At 55.5% G+C, this 19,032-nt stretch overlaps 1 protein-coding gene across 2 annotated transcripts in view; it reads left to right on the top strand.

The window, feature by feature from the left end:
- HMCN2 (hemicentin 2) overlaps positions 1–19,032 on the top strand; it is a 136,474-nt gene that overhangs the window by 96,292 nt on the left and 21,150 nt on the right. For both annotated transcript variants that reach the window (XM_019728852.3, XM_074331183.2), the window contains exons 61-81: positions 154–235; positions 1,664–1,795; positions 4,059–4,202; positions 4,290–4,449; positions 4,539–4,663; positions 5,079–5,262; positions 8,340–8,437; positions 8,925–9,191; positions 9,692–9,882; positions 10,323–10,404; positions 10,500–10,636; positions 11,250–11,391; positions 11,479–11,623; positions 12,533–12,660; positions 13,276–13,432; positions 14,220–14,341; positions 15,177–15,341; positions 16,590–16,697; positions 16,996–17,130; positions 17,465–17,599; positions 18,584–18,774. In XM_019728852.3, the coding sequence (XP_019584411.3) occupies positions 154–235; positions 1,664–1,795; positions 4,059–4,202; positions 4,290–4,449; positions 4,539–4,663; positions 5,079–5,262; positions 8,340–8,437; positions 8,925–9,191; positions 9,692–9,882; positions 10,323–10,404; positions 10,500–10,636; positions 11,250–11,391; positions 11,479–11,623; positions 12,533–12,660; positions 13,276–13,432; positions 14,220–14,341; positions 15,177–15,341; positions 16,590–16,697; positions 16,996–17,130; positions 17,465–17,599; positions 18,584–18,774 (3,030 nt within the window). The remainder of the gene's footprint in view (positions 1–153; positions 236–1,663; positions 1,796–4,058; positions 4,203–4,289; positions 4,450–4,538; positions 4,664–5,078; positions 5,263–8,339; positions 8,438–8,924; positions 9,192–9,691; positions 9,883–10,322; positions 10,405–10,499; positions 10,637–11,249; positions 11,392–11,478; positions 11,624–12,532; positions 12,661–13,275; positions 13,433–14,219; positions 14,342–15,176; positions 15,342–16,589; positions 16,698–16,995; positions 17,131–17,464; positions 17,600–18,583; positions 18,775–19,032) is intronic.

Genomic DNA, 19,032 nt, shown 5'->3' with positions numbered 1-19,032 from the left:
GAGGGTTGGGTCTCCCCTTGGTTCCCAGCAGGACCAGCATATTTGGGGAGTCACTGCTCTGGAAGGTTCTGGTACCTGGATACCTGGATGTTTTGGGGGAGCCCTAGGTACCCCAGCCACATGTACACTGTCACTGTGTCTTTTCTTTCCCAGGTGTCAGATAAAGGTCTATACAGCTGTAAAGTCAACAATGCGGCCGGGGAAGCCATGAGGACATTCGTCCTCCTTATCCAGGGTAAGCCAGGGACCAGCCTGCGAACATTGCCATGGGACACCTAGCAGCACCCAAGGCTGCCAGGGATGGGAAGGGCAGTGGCTGGAAAGAGGCGGGGTCGCACAAGATCTGGAATGAAAAAGACCAGGATTTGAATAGGACTCGCTATGTGGGGCTCAGAATGACTTTGTTCCTTTGAGCCACAAGTTTATCTTCCATAAAAGATGCTGGAAGCAGTACCTGCCTGCTAGGCACACAGGAAGCCCTCAATCAATGCACTGTCATGACTGTGTCCCTGAAGGGCTGGGCACAGGGCATGGCATGTGAGCACTAGGATGGGAGCCCAGAGAGACCAGGCACTTGGGCAGCCTAGGGCCATGTCACCTCGGTCGTGAGTCCTGAGGAGCCAGTCCCATCAGCCCAAGGATGGAACATAGATGGCATTTGATTGGGTGTGGCTCAGGCTGAGGGTTGGGGGGAGCCTGTTGGAGCTGCCTAGGGAACCAAAGGATGAAGCCTTGGCTGGATTTTCTTGGGGTCAGATGTTGTCTCATTTAGGGCATAGACTTAGCTGTATAATAAAGAGACCCCAAGACATAGTAGATTAAATGAGAGAGAAGTTTATCTCTCTCATCCATAAACCCAGAGGTGAGTGTCTAGGCTGGCGGATAGCTCGGCTCCATGTGGAAATTCAGGGACCCGGGATCCTTCCATCTTGCTGAGCTCCCATCCCCTAGAGTGTTGTCCCTGCTCACGTGGTTGAAGTGGGGGCACGATACATCCTGTCCCAGCCCACAGAAAGCAGAAAAGAGCGGAAGTAGAAGGCAAGCATTTTAATTTTAAATGAGTGATGCAGAAGTTGTATTGCCCCTTCTGCTTGTATCCCATTTAGTGAGAACTTGGGCAATTGACCACAGCAGGCTGCAAGGGAAACTGGGAAATGTAATTTCTACATAAGTCACTGGGTGTACAACTAAAATTGCTGTGCAAGCTGGGGGGGGGACAGGTTGGAGGGATACCAGCTGTTGGCCACAAATGGCAAAGCAGTAGCCTCCCCACCAGGCGAACAGTGGAAGGATCCAACCCTGGGCCATATTGAGTACCATTGCCTGGGGTGCATGACTTCATCCTGGTGGGGCAGGAGAGAGTGTTGGGGATTGATTAGTGATGTCTGTTCTGGAGTAGGCTAAGAACTGCTGGTGCCTGAGGCATGCATTTACCTTCCTTGGGCTAAGTAGACCTCTCCTTGACTCTGCTCTGTAGATATTTTGAAACAGCCAGCTGCCGGTTCTATTTGTAAATAAAGCAATACATATCTTCATCAATGGCAAAGCATAAAATGTCAACTCTTAGCCATCAGGAAGGGTTTTCTCAAATATTCCTGATCTGCCTGAGATGAAGGAAGTGGGAGCAGTTTAAGATTCTGGGAATCTGGCTTCTCTCCTGCAGTGCCCCCAACATTTGAGAACCCCAAGACGGAGACAGTGAGCCAGGTGGCTGGGAGCCCCCTGGTCCTGACCTGTGATGTGACCGGGGTCCCTGCACCCACTGTCACTTGGATGAAGGATAGAATGCCCGTTGGTGAGTGCATCAGTCCTTCTTATTTTTTCAGTGCTAAATATTCCTTATTTAATGAAATGACAATGGGAGTTGTTGGTTGTTAACTGTTCTTACTTGGCAAAATCAAAGGCTGGCAGGGCCACATTGGTCCCACCCCCTATTTGTCTTTCAACATTATTGGCCCTTGAAATCCCAGCATTGGGAAGTGCTTCCATGGGCCCAAAGTTCCTTGTGTTTGTACCCTTAGCTCCCTCAGGTCAGAAATGCAGCATGGGTGCTGAGAGCCCAAGCGGCCCACCTCTGGGCCGGGCATTGTCCCTCAATGCTGCTCCTTCTCCAGTCACTCAGCTCCGTGCCGGTCGGGCCCTTGGTCCCCCATTCAGGCCTTCACCCTTACCCCTCTCTCTTCCTGATGGTCGGTCAGCAGATCTCTTGTCTCATCAGCTGCTAAACGCCTCTGGTCCCAGCCCACTGCTCTCCACCCACAACCTTTCCCGTACCGCCACCACTGTCAGCCCCTGGATGAGGGCAGCAGCCCCCACACTGGTCCCCTGGGCCCATTCCGTGCCTCCAGTGCAGGCCCCACACAGGGCGGAAGAGACCTCAAAGTGCAGCTCTGAGTGCGTCATTTGTGTGTTGAGAATCCTTTTGTGGCTGTTGTCCTCAGAACCACAGTCTGAGGGGCCAGGGGCCAGCCCACCTCTCCCTGCCCACTCCACGCGTGCTGCAGTCAGACCCAGCTGTTCCTGGCTCCCCATGCATGTGTCTGCACCCCCGCCCCTGCCCCCATCAATACGACTTTATTGAGAATATAATTCATTTAAATCGTATAATTCAGTTATTTTTAGTATATTCACAGACCATCCCCACAATCAATTCTAGAACATCTTTATCACCCAAAGGACACCCCATACCCACTACCCTTTACTCCCCATTTCCCCCCAAACCTTGACCCCCGCACCTCAGCCCTAGGCAGCCACTAGCCTACTTTCTGTCTCTATGGATTTGCTTCTTCTGCACATTTCATATAAATGGAGTCACACACTATGTGGCCTTTTGTGACTGGCTCCTTCCACTTAACATCATGTTTTCAAGGTCCATCCACGTTGTAGCGTGTGTCAGTGCTTCATTCCTTTTTTAAGTTAAATTCTTTCTTTCCAGTCTTTTTTATGGCCGAGTATTCCATTTTGTGGCTATATCACATTTTCTTTATCCCTTCGTCAGTTAATGGGCCTCTGGGCTGTTTCTACCTTTGGCCTTGATGAGCAATGTGCTGTGAACATCTGTGCACAAGGTCCATGCGGGCATCTGCTTTTCTTTCTCTCTGGTTTACACCTGGGAGTGGAGTTGCCCTGGGCCCGGTTCTCTCCAGCCTCCAGCTCTTGGCACACACTGTTTCCTCCTTGAAACACCCAGCCCGGACTCCCCTGACCACCTCCACTTTCACCTGGCTGATTCATACTCACCTGTGAGTCTCAGGTGAGACTCACCTCCTCCGGAAGTCTTGCCCAATCACCCCTGGCTCCGTCAGGGGCTTCCCGGGGCTCATCTCACAGGATCGTGCCTGTTTCAGTCTCTGACGAGTTTGGAACTCCTTGAGGACAGGCACTGTGTTTTCACTCATCTTTCATATCCGAGCTCATGGGAAGATGTGTAGTAGTTACTCAATTTTGTGTTGAAGGGCTGGATGGACGGATGAGCATCCGGGTGAGGGCAGAGCAGCCTGGGCTGCTACAGGTAGAGAAGGCTTCGGAGCAGCAGTGCAGCTGCAAAGAGTGAAGGGGGAGGTATTATAGGCTGGAGGTGGGCGTGCAGCCTGAGCAATGCCCCGGGCGAGCCCCTGGCTGACCTGCCTCAGGGTCAGTAAGTGGCTGGTTCACCTTGATCTGTGGGAGGGGGTGGAGTGGAAGGGGGGGGGGATGAGGTCAGCCTGAGAGGTGACAGAAAGAGGACCAAGTCCTAGATACTAAAGGGAGTGGGGTCCCTTGGGAAGAAATGTCCCAGTGGAAGGAAATAGAGAAGGGTTGTAAGGAACAGAACAAAGACTAGGCTGAGGAAGGTCGTGATGTAGATGGGAAGAGGCCCTGCCTCTGCCTGGGCCTCAGTTTCCCTACGAGCATCAGAAGGGGGTGCATGATTCAAGGTTCCTGGCGTCTTTCCAGCTTTGTGTGTGGGGAAGGTCCTCCTCAGGGAGTCCCAGGACTTTTGTGTCTCGGCCCAGTGGTGGCCCCTTGGGCAGTGGGTCTGTACCGGTGACGTCCTGGCACGCCCATCCATCCCACAGAGAGCAGTGTGGCCCATGGCGTGGTCTCCCGGGGGGGTCGCCTCCAGCTAAGTCACCTGCAGCCAGCCCAGGCTGGCACTTACACTTGCGTGGCTGAGAACGCCCAGGCCGAGGCCCGAAAGGACTTCACGGTGGCTGTTCTGGGTACGTCTGTGCCCTGCGCCCTCCCCTGTGTACCCCCCACGCCGGCCCCTGTCACTGCCCTGGGCCTCACCACAGCCCCTGCCACAGTGGCCCCCAGGATCCGGAGCTCGGGTGCCACGCAGGAGCACAGTGTCCTGGAGGGGCAGGATGTGCGGCTGGACTGCGAGGCCGATGGACAGCCACCACCCGAGGTGGCCTGGCTGAAGGACGGTGGCCCACTGGGCCAGGGCGTGGGCCCCCACCTCAGGTAAGGCCTGGCCTGTGCCCTCTCCAGCCCAGGAGCAGGGCCTACCTGGCCCTCACGCACCTGCTCTTGGCTCTCCCTCCCTGCGGCAGGTTCTACGTGGACGGCAGCTCGCTGGTGCTGAAGGGCCTGACGGCCTCGGACTCGGGCGCATATACCTGCATGGCCCAGAACGTGGCCGGGGAGGACGCCAGGCTGCACACTGTGAATGTGCTGGGTGAGCTGCCAGGGACGAGGAGAAGCAAGTGGCCTCACCGTCCCAGGACTGCAGCAGCCTGGCCCTCGTAGGGCCTCCCCTGGGGAATCTGGAGGGCGATGAGAGGGCGGGTGCGGGAGGCCTGGTTCAAGACCCAGCCATGCCCACACTGGGCCTGGCCACGGGGTGACCTCTCTGGGCCTCTGCTCCATCCTCAGACTAGAGGCACCACCACTGCAGCCCAGGGGTGCAGCGGGAGAGTCAGAGATAAAGGAGATGAGGAAGGAGCCAGGGGGAGGCTGTGCTCCCCATGCAGTGACTTTCGTTCCCAGGCAGCTGCCTCCTGGAACTTCCCTCAGAGAAGACTCCTTCCCTCCTCAGGGCCCTTCCCCAGACCCTCTCACTGTTCCTTTTTTTTCTCTATTCCCACCACCAGTGCCTCCCACCATTGAGCAAAGGTCAGAGGGCACAGGGACCCTGCTGCACAGGTCTGGGGAGCTGGTGAGCATGGCGTGCCCTGTCCGGGGCTCTCCACCCATCCACATGAGCTGGCTCAAGGACGGCCTGCCCCTTGCACTCTCCCAGCGCACCCACCTCCATGGCTCTGGCCGCATCCTCAGGTAAGGGAGTAGCTCCCTGGCCCGCTGGCCAGCGGCTCACACACCCCAGACAGACTCTTCAGGCAGCGTGGGCTTGTTAACCTAAAAATAAAAGGCTTTCCGAGAGAGAGGCAACAAGCATTTATTGAGATCAGTAAGAACAGCTATTTGGGAATCAGCAATTCAGGCAGAAGCCCAAATAGTGTTTCAATTAGAAGACAAAGGCAAGGGGCATTTATGAGAAAGGAAAGGGGAACAATTACATCCTAGAAGGAAGGGGTTTCTATTGGCACAGATAACATAATATAGTGATGTTAATCCTAAACGATGTTTTTACTTTCGGTCCAATAGTCATAATAACTGCTTTCTGGTTATGGTTGCAAACTGTTCTTTGGGACACAATGTTGCCCTAGGCCCAGAACAAAGGTCCTTTGCCCTGTTTTAACATTCCGAAAATATGAGACGTAAGATGTACAAGGTTGTTCCGCTGGGATGGCAGCTCCAACTCCATTTTAAAGTGGCTCCATCTGGGGTGGCCAGTTAGCTCAGTTGGTTCGAGCATGGTGCTAATAACACCAAGGTTGCCGGTTCGATCCACACATGGGCCACTGTGAGCTGCACCCTCCTAAATAAATAAATAAGTAAAATAAAATAAAATACATCACTTTGCCATATACCAGATACTTCTGGGGACTAGCCCCCACCCCTTCATAAAGCAATTAAAAAGAATTTTTTAAGTGGCTCCGTTTATATTATTGCTTACAGGCTTAAAAATAGTTCTGAATGGTTTTTAGAATAAAAATAATATAAACATACAGAGGTTTATGATGGAGAAAGTTCCACCCCCAAATGGAACTCCAGAGGTGAAAGGGGCTTTTGCCCTTAGGCTCTCACAGTCCAATGGAGGAGGCACAGATCCAGGGGATAACATCTGGTTGCGCCTGATTCAGCCTGACCTGGGGTAGAGGAAATCCGGGAAGGCTTCCTGGAAGAAGGTGCATGAGCAAAGTCTACATGCGTTCAGCAACACTTTTGGGTGCTTACTGTTCCAGCTGCAGTTCCAAACACTAAGATAGAGAAGTGAGCGAGATGAAGCCTCTGCCCCTGCAGCTGCAGGGAGGGAGGGGGATGGAAAATAAACAGATATAAAAATGAAATTTCACAAGGGATATGTGCTCTGAAAAATAAAGTAGGATGAGGGATGGGTGGTGGTAGTAGAGAGTGCTATCGTGTTTCTCCAAAAATAAGACCTAGCCGGACAATCAGCTCTAATGCATCTTTTGGAGCAAAAATTAATATAAGAACCAGTATGATATGATATGATATGATATGATATGATATGATATGATATGATATGATATGATATGATATGATATGATATATGATATAGTAAAGTAAGACCAGGTCTTATATTAAGTTTTGCTCCAAAAGATGCATTAGAGCTAATTGTACAGCTAGGTCTTATTTTTGGGGAAACACAGTATTTTAGAGTGGTCAGTAATAGGCACTCAGATAAGGTTGCATGAGCAGATACTGAAAGAGGTGAGAAGGTAAGGTGAGTGGGTTCTGTGGGGGAGAGCGTCCAGGCAGAGGGAACAGCAGGTTCAAAGGCCCTGAGGTTGCTATATGGCTGTGTATGCAAGGAATAGAGTGAGGAAGGGAGGTGTGTGTGTGTGTGTGTGTGTGTGTGTGTGTGTGTGTGTGTTGTGGGGTGGGGTGGGTGTCAGATGACATAGGACCTTGTAAGTCCTTGGAAAGACTTGGGTTTTCCTAAACAGAGATAGAACACCCTAGGAGAGTTTTCAGCAAAGAAGCGTTATGATGTGACTTACATTTTTTTCTTATCACCGTAAAATACACATAATATAAAATTTACCATTTTAACCATTTTTAATGTTAACAGTTTTAAACAATTTTAAATATAGAGTGGCATTAAGAACATTCACACTGTTGTGCAATCATCACCATCCATCTCCAGGACGTTTTCATCTTCCTAAACTGAAACTCTGTCCCCATTAAACACGAACTCCCCATCCCCTCCCCCAGCCCCCAGCACCCGCAGTTCTACTTCCTGTTTCTATGGATTTGTCTATTCTAGGGACCTCATATAAATGGGATCATACAGTGTTTGTCCTTTTGTGTCTGGCTTATTTCACTCAGCGTAATGTCCTCATGGTCCATCCATGTTGGGTCAGGGTGTCCTTCCTTTTTAGGGCTGAATACTAGTCCATCGTGTGGAGGGACCAGTTTGCTTATCCATCCTCTGCTGATGGAGAGCTGGACTGCTTCCACCTTTTGGTCACTGTGAATAGTGCTGCTGTGAATTTGGTGTACAAATACCTGTTTGAGTCTTTGTTTTTAATCCTTTGTCCAGGCACCTGGAAGGCTGAGGTCCTCGTTTTCTGACATGAGTCCCCTGTGGGAGGGACAAGTTGACAGGAGAGACCCGAGTTCTGTTTGAACACGTGGGGTTTCAGAGGTTCTCAGACATCCAGACAAGATGGCTCCCAGGCATTTGTTACTCCGCTCGGGAGTGCAGGAGATGGACGTTTGGGGATTGTCAGCAAACGGCTGGTATTGGGGGCGAGGACAGGCTGCAGCCCCCGGCCTCTAGTGCTAGAGCTGTGTAAAATACGGTTCAGGGTCACTGCGGCCATTGACAAAGGCAGCCCAGGAGGAGTGGTTGAGGTGAAAGTGGGGACAGACAGTGGAGACAGTGAGTGGAGATGACTCTGCTGAGTCCTGAAAACAAGGAAGAATTGTCTAGAAGAATGGGAGGGCGGGGAACATAGGCAGGCTGTCCTCGGATGGGACAGTGGAGCTTCCAGAATTGGGGAAGCAGAAAGTCTGGCTGCGGTTTGAGATGGGTCAGAGAAAGCAGCAGGGCAGGGACAGGGAGTCTGGGGCTTTATTCTGGGGGCACTGGGGAGCCAGGAAAGGGGGTTAAGCAGAGGCTGCATTTGTTCAAGTTTGCATTTCAGAGCTGCCCCTCTGGCCGGCCAGCCTTTGAGAAACAGGATGGAAAAGGGGAGGGACCTTTTCCACTGAGCCCGTCTCCCTCTCTCTCCTCTGTCTATCCCTTCTCTTGAGGGGTTCAGGATTTCCCAGGTGCAGGTGGCAGATTCTGGCATCTTCACCTGTGTGGCTGCAAGCCCAGCTGGTGTGGCTGACAGAAACTTCACCTTGCAGGTACAAGGTAAAAAGCCGGGGCCGGGCCGGGTGGGGGGTTATGAATGGAAGGGCGGGGGATGGGGGGGATAATCCTGCCCTTTGGCCTTAGGGTGTGAAAATCAAGGCCCTTTGGGTGAACATGGCGGCTCAGTCTGATTTATTCAGTTGCTTATTTGTTCATCTCACAAGTAGTCGTTGGAGTCTGGTGTCCCAGGGCCTTGCCAGGCACCAGGATAGGTCAGGAAGCAGAGATGGCCCCTGCCACCAGGAGGTCAGTGCAGAAAACAGCTCTGTAAAGAGGCAAACACAATTCCAGGTGACTAGTGCTACCAGAAGAAGGAGAGGGTGCCTCACCTGGCCTTGGGGGATTGGGTTGAGGCTTGCTGGAGGAGGTGGTGAGGGCTCAGCTGAGGATTCCACAGGAGAAGGAAATGTCCAGGTACAAAGGGCCGGGGGTGAGGCCTGCCTGCATGGAACGACGTGACTTGTGCCCACTCTTTGGCCCTGCACAGTACCCCCGGTCCTGGAGCCCGTGGAGTTCCAGAATGACGTGGCAGTGGTCCGTGGCTCCCCCGTGGTCCTCCCCTGTGACGCCCGGGGCAGCCCCCTGCCCCTCGTGTCATGGATGAAGAATGGGGAGCCCTTGTTGCCCCAGAGCCTTGAACATGGGCCAGGCCTGAAGCTGGAGACAGCAGGAGCTGGGGACTCGGGGACCTACTCTTGCGTGGCCAGGAGCGAGGCAGGGGAAGCGAGGAGGCATTTTCAGCTGACAGTGATGGGTGGGTCATCTGCCCCCACACCAGCTCCCTGGGCCCTGGAGGGGAGGGGTGTCTCTGGGGGGGGGCACTGTGGAAGACTTTGAGGGAGGTGAGTGCCCTGGAAGCCTGGGCTGGGGAACTTGCAGCTGGGGTGTTTCATTCTCCTGGGGCTGTACCCCGCAGTCTTGTCTCCCAAACCATGGGACAAGAGCCACTGAAATCTGGGAGCAGAGCCCTAAGTCTTGACCACAAGATTTTGCAAGCGTTGTACATATCAGAAAGATTTGTGTCAATTGTGCCCCTCCTCTGTAGTGTGTCCTTGTTGGTTTAAAAGCAGAAATCATTTTCCCAGGCAGATGGGCCCCCAGTTTCTCTTGTTTGGGGCCCTCCCACACAACCCTCACCTGCCTATTTGTCGCCCTGCCGCTGTCAGCATTTGGATGGTGGAGGAGGGGAGAACCCCAGCTCCCAGTGCTCTGGGCACAGCCCCCACAGCTGACTCAGGGTGGGGTGTTTCGCAGATCCTCCCCACATCGAGGACTCAGGCCAGCCTACAGAGCTGTCGCTGACCCCTGGCGCCCCCTTGGAGCTCCACTGTGATGCCCGAGGCACCCCCTCGCCCAACATCACCTGGCATAAGGACGGGCAGGCCCTGAGCAGCCAGGAGGACAGCAGAGAGGCTGGGCGGCGGCTCCAGGTGGAGGCCGTGCAGGTACTGCTGTCTAGCCCACTGTGGGATGAGTCTGGGGGAGTGGAGGGAAGGGCTTTGCAACACCTGGCAAGGTTTGGCCAATCTCCTCCTTTGTGTAGGGTAAGGATGTGGAAATGACCCACCTGGGAAATGCCCTTGGGAACTCCCAGCCAGGTCAGAGCCAAGGCTGATGCAGAAACCAGATAACTTTCCTACCCTGCCAGAGAAGAGCTGGTGCAGTGGGGGGTGGGGGGGGTGGGGACTTCCTGGAGGAGGCAGGCTTTGCCCTATCCCTAAAGCAAGGGTGAGACAGAGGTAGAGAAGAAACATCCCACAGAAGGGATGGTTAGAAAATCAGGATGGCAGACTCAGCAGGGTCCTTAGTTGTGAAGTGAGGAAACCAGGTCAGGAGGTGGGCAGGTTGGGGCCAGAGGCAGCTGCTCACCCTGCTCCATCCCCAGGTGGGCGATGCTGGGCTATACACTTGCCTGGCCCAGAGCCCTGCTGGCGAAGTTGAGAAGAGCTTCCGGGTCAGGGTTCAAGGTAGGGATGTCAGGGTGGGGGAGGAGAGGGAGACAGGATGGGACCTGCAGGGGTGAGTGCATCTCTCATGCCCTCTCTGTCCTCCCCACCCCCAGCCCCTCCAAACATTATTGGGCCCCGAGGCCCCCGCTCTGTGGTTGGCCTGGCCCCAGGGCAGCTGGTTCTGGAGTGCTCGGTGCAAGCAGATCCAGCCCCCGAGATTGAGTGGCACCGAGATGGCATCCTGCTGCAGGTAGGTGCCAGGCTGGGGACCCAGGGACATCTCCTTCTGTCCCTGTCAGGGCCCAGACCCTGACCAGACGATCCCAGCTGCTGAGGGCCTGCTCTGTGTCAGCACTTTACACACCTGCTCTCCTGGTGTTCTGCACCCCTATTGTTACCACCCCATATAATGGATGGGGACACTGAGACAAGGCTGAGATTTGCACGGAGGACTTCTGATGCATACCTGTGTTCTTCGCATTATTACTTCGAGTTACACTTAGTGGCTGTGACCCGGGGCCGGTGACTGGGGTTCTCTGTGCTCACCCTGAAATGGGAAGTTTGCTGCCGTGGACCGAGGACTGTAGACCTTCTAGTGGAAGCTGCAGTTCCTGATCTGAGCATAAGGCCCCTCTGCAGCCTCCCCGACAGGCAGAGCTCCAGGGAGGGTGCTCCCTCCCTCCCACAGGGACCTATTCCCTGGGAGGGTCCTCAATCCAGTGGGGGCTGCCAGCCAGCCGCAATGGGTCAGAGGCCACTGTCCGGCCCCACGAGTTCCTCGGTCCTCCTCGGCTGGTGCCTGGGGACTGGCCTGGCCCAGCCTGGTGCTGATGAGGGTCTCTCCAACCTGGGGAGCTCTACAGGCAGATGCCCACACCCAGTTCCCAGAGCAAGGCAGGTTCCTCCAGCTGCAGGCCCTGAGCACGGCTGATGGCGGCGACTACAGCTGCACAGCCCGCAACGCCGCGGGCAGCACCAGTATGGCCTTCCACGTGGAGATCCACAGTGAGTGGGCCCCCTCCCACTCACCCTGCCCACCCCCCTCAGAGCGACAGCCTCCCAACACCCACTCCCTCTGTGCCCTTCTTTCAGCGGTGCCCACCATCCAGTCGGGACCACCCACAGTAAATGCCTCTGTGAACCAGACCGCCTTGCTGCCCTGCCAGGTGGATGGTTCACCCCCGCCCCTGGTGAGCTGGCGGAAGGACGGGGTCCCCCTGTATCCTGGGAGCCCCAGGTAAGACCTGGAAGGGGAGGGCATTGGGGAGGGCCTCAGGTACCTCTTTGCAGGTTGTAAACAGAAACACCTGGGCAGTTGGAGCAGAAGGTGACTATTATCTGGACGTGGGCCTTCTCAGTCCCCAACGGCAGGCATGCCTACCTGATAAGGCCATTGAGAAGCCCTGGTGGCTGGCTGGCTGTCTTGTCTGTCTGTCTGTCTGGTTTGACTCTTGGCTGCTAATCTGTGTTTCTGTGTGTATGGGCTTTCTCTCTCTCTCTCTCTCTCTCTCTCTCTCTCTCTCTCTCTCTCTCTCTCTCTCTCTCTCTCTCCCTCTCCCCCCGTCTCTCTCTCTCTCATCAATTTTCTGTACCTTCTTTCTCTGTGGCAGAGATGCCCCACCACCACCTCTGGCACCCCAAGTCAGAGCTCCTCAGTTCACACAACCTGCAGAACCTAGACAGCTGTCTGTGAACCCCAGTCCCAAATTCCCAGGTCAGAGAATTCCATTGGCCCAGCCTGAGTGACGTGTTCCTCCCCAGTCCAATCGGCTGTGGCTGGGGGTGAGGTTACACAGAACAGACATGACCTTTGGAAAGGCGCAGTTCTCAGATCTAGGGGCCATTCTCAGAAAGGTAGGGGCGCTGCTGCCTCCTGGGGAGAGGCTGGGCCCAGGCAGGAACATGGGAGGCCCGAAGCAGCCCCTCTTGCCCTTTCTGATGCTGGGTTGGGGTGTGGGTTGCTGCCCATGGCTGTGACCTCGCTGACCTCTGCCTCATGGATACAGGACTCCTGAGTTAGCACCCTCTTGCTGGGAAAGCCAGAAGCAGAGGGGAGGGTCTTGCTGGAGACACCACCAGGGGCCCAGCCCCCTTGCAAGGTTTTCCTGGTCTGCAGTCTCCATGGCAAACCCTCCCTTCATTCCAGGTTGCAGATGCTGCCCGAGGGTTCCCTGAGGATCCAGCCAGTTCTCGCCCAGGACGCTGGACACTACCTCTGCCTGGCTTCCAACTCTGCGGGCTCCGATCGGCAAGGCCGTGACCTCCGGGTCTTCGGTAGGTGAATGAGGGAAGGTATTTTCCTTGCTTTCAGCATCTACCCCCTGTCTGGACAGGGCGCTGCTTAGTTTCTGGGTCATTCTAGTTACCAGGAGCCAAGAACAATGGTCTCCAAATGGTTTTGACCAGGAAGCCCATTAGTAAAACGTTTTCAACATCACACTCAAAAGATGCATGTTTATTTTTTATGCAAACATTACATCTACTTACTACTGCACTGGTATATTGAGTGAATGATAAAACACGCAAACAATGTGAAATGCTTGAAAGGAGGACAAGCGTCAAAATCACTGAGCCAAGCACTCCAGTCTGCTTTTCCCACTCCAACCCATTACCTGGGTGGAGGCGGCCTGGGGAGCCCTGGCCTCGGGCAGCTTGAGGGGAGTTCTGCCCTGGAGACTTCATTCCAGGAGAGGTGCTTAGGGGGACACCAGCCTCAGGGGTGAGCAGAGGCCCCAGTGCCCCACATTTGGGAGCCTGTGGGGATCCCCTTGGGAAGTTTCTTCTGCCTCCTCTCCTCTGCTTCTTTGGGGGTGGGTTAAAGGTGGTGGGAGTATCCCTGGCCTGGCCCCCATCCCACATGCTGTCTCCTTACCTCTGGTGTCTCCCCAGAGCCTCCCACCATTGCCCCCAGCCCCTCCAACCTGACGCTGACCGCCCACACTGCTGCCTCACTGCCCTGTGAGGCCAGCGGCTCCCCCAAGCCCCTCGTGGTCTGGTGGAAGGACGGACAGAAGCTGGACTTCCGCCTGCAGCAGGGCGCCTACCGGTACTGAGCTGGTCCTTCCAGTACTATTATGAGACACCTGGGGTGGGGAAGGGCACGCCCATCTCACAGAGGGGGACCCAGGTCAGAAACAAGGCAGGAACGTACTTGGGGCTGTCAGCAAAGCCAGCACCAGAACTTGCATCCCGACCTCGGTGGGCCACTGAGATGCCTGGCAGGGGGTGGGGACATTTGGGACACACAGCCAAACAGAAAATGTATGGTCTTGAAAACCATTACAGTCACTGTTTAAAAACATACGTGGAAGCTCAAGTTCATGCTGGCTGAGCCGGGACCCCTGGCCCCTGCAGGAGACTCTGTCTCCCTGCTTCTCAAATGCAGCTGATCATGGAACGGTCACTGGGGAGCAATAACGGAGTCAGTTCACCAGTGAAGTCACCACATATTTGCTGTGTCGGGTGCCAGGTCATCGTGGAGTTTTATGGCTAAAGCACATATCCAGTGGACGCAATGGGTTCTGATTAGGGATTTGGATGTGGTTGCCGTTAGCAAAGTTGTCGTAGATGGTGAGTAAAGGACACATGCAGGGTCGTAGAGAAACAGGGATGAAAATGCAAATCGCCCTCAAACTCCACAGCTAGACCTTTGGAGGTGGAAACTTCTAGAAGAAGCATCTAGAGTCAGGGCTGGGGGCCAGATACAGGAAAGAGAAGTAGTCATGAGACACCCGCCGCCTTCCAGATTCCCCAGGCAAGGAGGCCATGGCTGGCTGGTCTCAGGTCAGCCAGGCCAGACACTTAATAACCGGCCGTCTGTCTGTCCGCCCCAGGTTCCTGCCCTCCAATGCCCTGCTTCTTGCAGCCCCCAGCCCCCAGGACTCAGCCCAGTTTGAGTGCGTGGTGAGCAATGAGGTGGGCGAGGCCCGCAGGCTCTACCACGTGACCATCCACGGTGAGTTGGGGCGGGAGACAGAGGAGGAAGCTGGGATGTGGGCAGCACCCTCCTTTCCTGGGCTGTCTCCACCCGTAAGGACTTGAGCTGGTTCCTTCTCAGCCTTCCTGTGTTGCGTGGACCACCTCCTCCAAGAGGCCCTCTCTGATCCTGCCCCACCCACGCAGACATAGCCCAGGCTCCCGGACGGTTCCTGGCACATAGGAACTTGAAAGAGAGGCCCCTTCCCAATCCAGAATGTTCTAAACCCAAATCTGACCTTGTTGTCGCCCTGGTTGAAATCCCTCCCTCCGCTACCCACTGCCCTCAGGATAGAATGCAGGGTGTCACGTGGGCCCACAAGGTAGCCTGGGGGCTGGCTGCACTGACCCCCACCCAGGTTCAGCTCAGCCCATGGCCTGCCTCGCTCTGGAATCCAGTCGCGCTGCTTAGCTTTTTGTTCTTCACCTTTGGGCCTTCACACATGCTGTTCCTTCTGCCATGAACACTCTTCCTTCACCCTTCACCCAGCCAATGACCTGCTTCTTCCGATCTCCAGTTAAATGCCCCTCTCCCACTCTGAGTTCCCACCAGCTCCCTTTGCAGTGAAACGCTCCCTGCGGTGCCTGGCAGGATCTCTACAGACAGCAGTTCACAACTATCCCCATGCCCAGCAAAAACCGTTTCCTGAGTGAATGAATGTGACTTCTGTTTCTGTGGCACCTCCCTCCCTGGCCCTTTGTCACTAATGTCACCTTGGGTCTCAGTCACTGTTTATGGTTTTCATCTGCCTGGCCCGTGGCCCTGTGTTCCCCAGAGGACCTCGGCGGGGCCTCAGCCTGGTCTTGCGTTTCAGTGCCTCCCACCATTGCCGATGACCAGACAGACTTCACTGTGACCAAGATGGCACCTGTGGTCCTCACATGCCATAGCATGGGCGTGCCGGCCCCGGTGGTGTCCTGGAGCAAGGCGGGCACCCAGCTGGGGATGCGGGGGAATGGCTATCGTGTCTCACCTTCTGGTAAGTAAGGGGGAACCACGGAGAGCTGCTGCTGAGGGCAGACTAAGGGAACTGGGCAGACGGGTGAAAGCAGCCCACTGGGGCCACGTGGTAGAGCAAGAGGAAAGTTCAGGCCTGGCTCCGCCATTCCCTCGCTGTGTGACCTGGGAGCACCCCCTTGCCCTCTCTGGGCCACAGTACCCCCATCCAGGCACTAGAATGTTGATACCCTTTAGTGGTTCCCTGATGCTAGTTGGCAAATCAGTGCTGCTTTGTGGCAAAGTGAGAGAAATAGTAGCTGTGTGGGGATTTCCATGAAGCTAGTTTTATCTCATTAGAAGGATTGTCCTTTGTGTTGAAATTGTGCTTTTCTTAATGTTTTGATGTTGAAAGTTTCTTTTACGAAATTAAGGTGATAGTAGATGATGACTTTTAAAATGTCTTTGTTTATCAAAACAAAAGCTGGCAACTTCATGGGGAGTCAAATTGAATTTATTTTTTGGTTAGTTAGTGAAATCCTAATGTCTGACGACCACGGACCAGACTTACATTTTTCAAATGCTTCTGAAGCAGTAGAAACCTTCCTTCTGACAAGTGGTTATGGGGAGTCCCAACATGTAAAACAGCTGAGGTTCCAGATGGATCTGGGGCTGGGGTGGGGACTGTGGGATGGTCCAGAGTCCAGTGGGCCTCCCTCCTCTTGCCCACCTAGCAGGCCCTCAGAGCTCCCCGGAGGACAGTTCAGAAACCACTTCACTTAACTGCTCAGTAGCAGCCCGTGGTCTGGGAAGGCTAAAATGGTGTTCTTTGAGCACCCAAGGCCAAAGGACAGAGGGCAAAAGGAGCACAGAGGCAGCAGTAATCCAGGGGGCTTCCTGGAGGAGGCGAGTTTTGAGCAGAGCACGGCAAGAATAGCAGGGTGAGGCCTGGGGAGTGGTGGGTGGGCCAGGGATTCCAGGTGGGGCAGTGGCAGATCGGGGAACATCACAGCTAGAAGGGTCTAAAGACAATCCTGTCTGATTCCTCATTATGCACATGGGGAACTGAGGCCCTCGGAGTGGATGGGTCCTGCCCACAGTTATGCTCTGGGCAGGGAGCAGAGGCAGGCCTAGTACCCAGCTTTCGCCATGCTGCTTACAAATGGGCAGGGAGGCAGACTGAGTGGCCTGGACCAGAGGCACCAGGGTGTAAGAGCCCTGCCAGCGTCATCACTGAGGACGTCTGTCCCTGGTCCCTTTACCCCTCTTCATGCCCCTTTCTCACCCACAGGTGCTCTGGAGATCAGGCAGGCCCTCCCCATCCACGCCGGCCGCTACACCTGCACAGCCCGCAACTCTGCAGGCATGGCCCGAAAGCACGTGGTCCTCACCGTTCAAGGTAAGGGTCCCCAGGTCCTCTGGTCCAGACAGCCATGGCCCTTGGGGCAGGGCAGCGGGTGGAGTGCCAGAGGCAGGTGGGGCTGGGGAGCGAGGTGAAGACTGGGGTTCCAGATGCCCAGCCTGCCTCTGAGCTCACTCCCTGATGGGACTCTGGAAGAGAAGAGTCAGCCCACCTGCATCTTCTGTGCCTAGGTTTCCAGAAGCCCCATTCTCTTTAGCGCTTTTAGGCCCCCTGGTTCAAGTAGCCTGGGTGCTAAGGCGTGCCCAGGAACCTCTGCAGCCCCGTTCCTTTGTAGCCTCCCCCATGGTGAAGCCACTGCCCAGCGTGGTGCGGACCTTGGCGGAAGAAGAGGTGGTGCTGCCTTGTGAGGCCTCAGGTGTCCCCCGGCCAAGCATCACCTGGCAGAAGGAGGGGCTCAGCATCCCCACGGGTGAGTCTCTGATGAGCCAGTGCCTGAGGGCCTGGGGGCCTCCTCCTGCTGGGAGGTCAAGGAAGCCCCTGCGCCCTCTTCACCTTCTGCCTCCTTTCACCACCCAGAGCCCGAGTCTACCTGAGCACTCGGTGGTTGGATTCGGTCGGGGAGGGGACAACCTGGCTGGGCTCTGAGTCCAGCTTTTGCGCTCACTCTGTTCCCTCAACACCCTGTGACCACAGCGAGTCACCTGCTGTCCGATCAGACAGAATAGCCCAAGCTGCCCCCCTGCCCTTCTCGGGGGTCCTGTGGTCCCAGCCACTGGCTCCCGGTTTCCTTCCACCCAATCCAGGAGCCAGTGCCCAGGTCCTACCCAGCGGACAGCTGCGGATTCTCCATGCCAGCCCAGAGGATGCTGGAAACTACTTCTGCATCGCCCAGAACAGCGCAGGCAACGCCGTGGGCAAAACTCGGCTGGTGGTACAAGGTGGGCTGGGGGGAGAGGGGGACTGAGGCAGACCCAGTGAGCCAGGGGCTTTGAGGCTCCCGAGAGCCTGTCTCTTCTCTGCCTGACTCTGTGCCCAGGTGGGGCATGTCCCTGCGTCTTCCCCTCCCCCAGCACTGCTTGTGGTTCGGGAAGGAATTGAGGGACAATTATCGTCTCCCATTCTGTGCAGAGGTCTGGCTTTAGACAACAACTCCAGCCCCTCTGCCTCCCCCAGCCCCTTGTGGGACACGAGTCTGGTAATCCTGCCTTCATTTCGGCGTTCCAGTAGCAATAGCCATTTCTGTCCCTTCTGCACACACGCATAGTTAAATGTGAACTTCCTTAGTTTGACCAATCATTATCCCCAGAGAAAAAGGAGACTGGCCCCAAATCTGCAAGGTATCCTGGAATATTCAGACCTGCTTTGACCCCAGGGCCTGCTCTGGTGCGTATCTCAGTGGCCGTCCCTGCAGGTGGCTGTGTACGGCAGGGTTGGACTTGGGCTACGAGTCCAGAAGGGCTCCTGGCTCCATGCCTCCTCCCGGGCCTCCTTGTCCAGTGGGCGCCTCTTCCCTGTGGCCAGATCATCACTGCTGGTCACCAAGTCTGTCCCTCCAGTGACCTGCGCTCTGCCTCCGTGGAGCTCATCCCCTGAGCAGGGAAGCACACGGGCTTTGTGGTCTAGAGGCTGCGCAACAGGAGCCTGGTTAGGGAGGGCTCTCCCGAAGCTTTAGCCGTGTGCGTGTATGTGTGTGTGTGTACACATGTGTGCAGTGATGTCACCCTGTCACAGCTGCACCAAACTCAGGAGTCCCCCAATTGTCCAGATCACGGCCAATGGCTTATGTCCAGGGAGTTGGTGGGAGCAGCAGACAGGGGTGGAAGAAGAGGCTGAAGGGCGTGCCAAGTGCCAAGGGCATGGGAGTGGGGGCAGCCCACCCCACGCCAGCCCCAATCCCTGAGTGGACCTCCCTGTCCCCACAGTCCCTCCCATGATCAAGGCTGGTCTCCCCGACCTGTCCGCCACCGAAGGCTCCCACGCCCTCTTGCCCTGCATGGCCAGTGGCAGTCCCAAGCCTGACATCACCTGGGAAAAAGACGGCCAGCCTGTGTCGGGAGCTGAGGGCAAGTTCGCCATCCAGCCTTCCGGGGAGCTGCTGGTGAAGAACTCGGAGGTGAGGCCCCAGCCCCACAGAGCACAGAGGGGAATCATACGAGTAGTAACACAGCAAACATCTACTGAGCAGCCCGTTTGTCATGCTCTGTGCCGAGTGCTTTTAATCCCAGGAACCTGGGGAAATAGGTGTTATTGTCCCAAAGCACAGATGAGGAAACTGAGCCTTAGAGTAAACCCAGTGTTCCCAAGACACGCTGTTCCCAAGAGGCAGACCCAAGATTTGAACCTGCACTTCCATGACCAGTGCCAGGGGGAG

Source organism: Rhinolophus sinicus, chromosome 16 (assembly GCF_057876585.1).
Source record: "Rhinolophus sinicus isolate RSI-liver-muscle chromosome 16, RSI-T2T, whole genome shotgun sequence".
Classification (NCBI taxonomy): domain Eukaryota; kingdom Metazoa; phylum Chordata; class Mammalia; order Chiroptera; family Rhinolophidae; genus Rhinolophus; species Rhinolophus sinicus.
The sequence above is the reverse complement of the archived record's forward strand: the minus strand, read 5'-3'. Positions and strand labels throughout refer to the sequence as shown.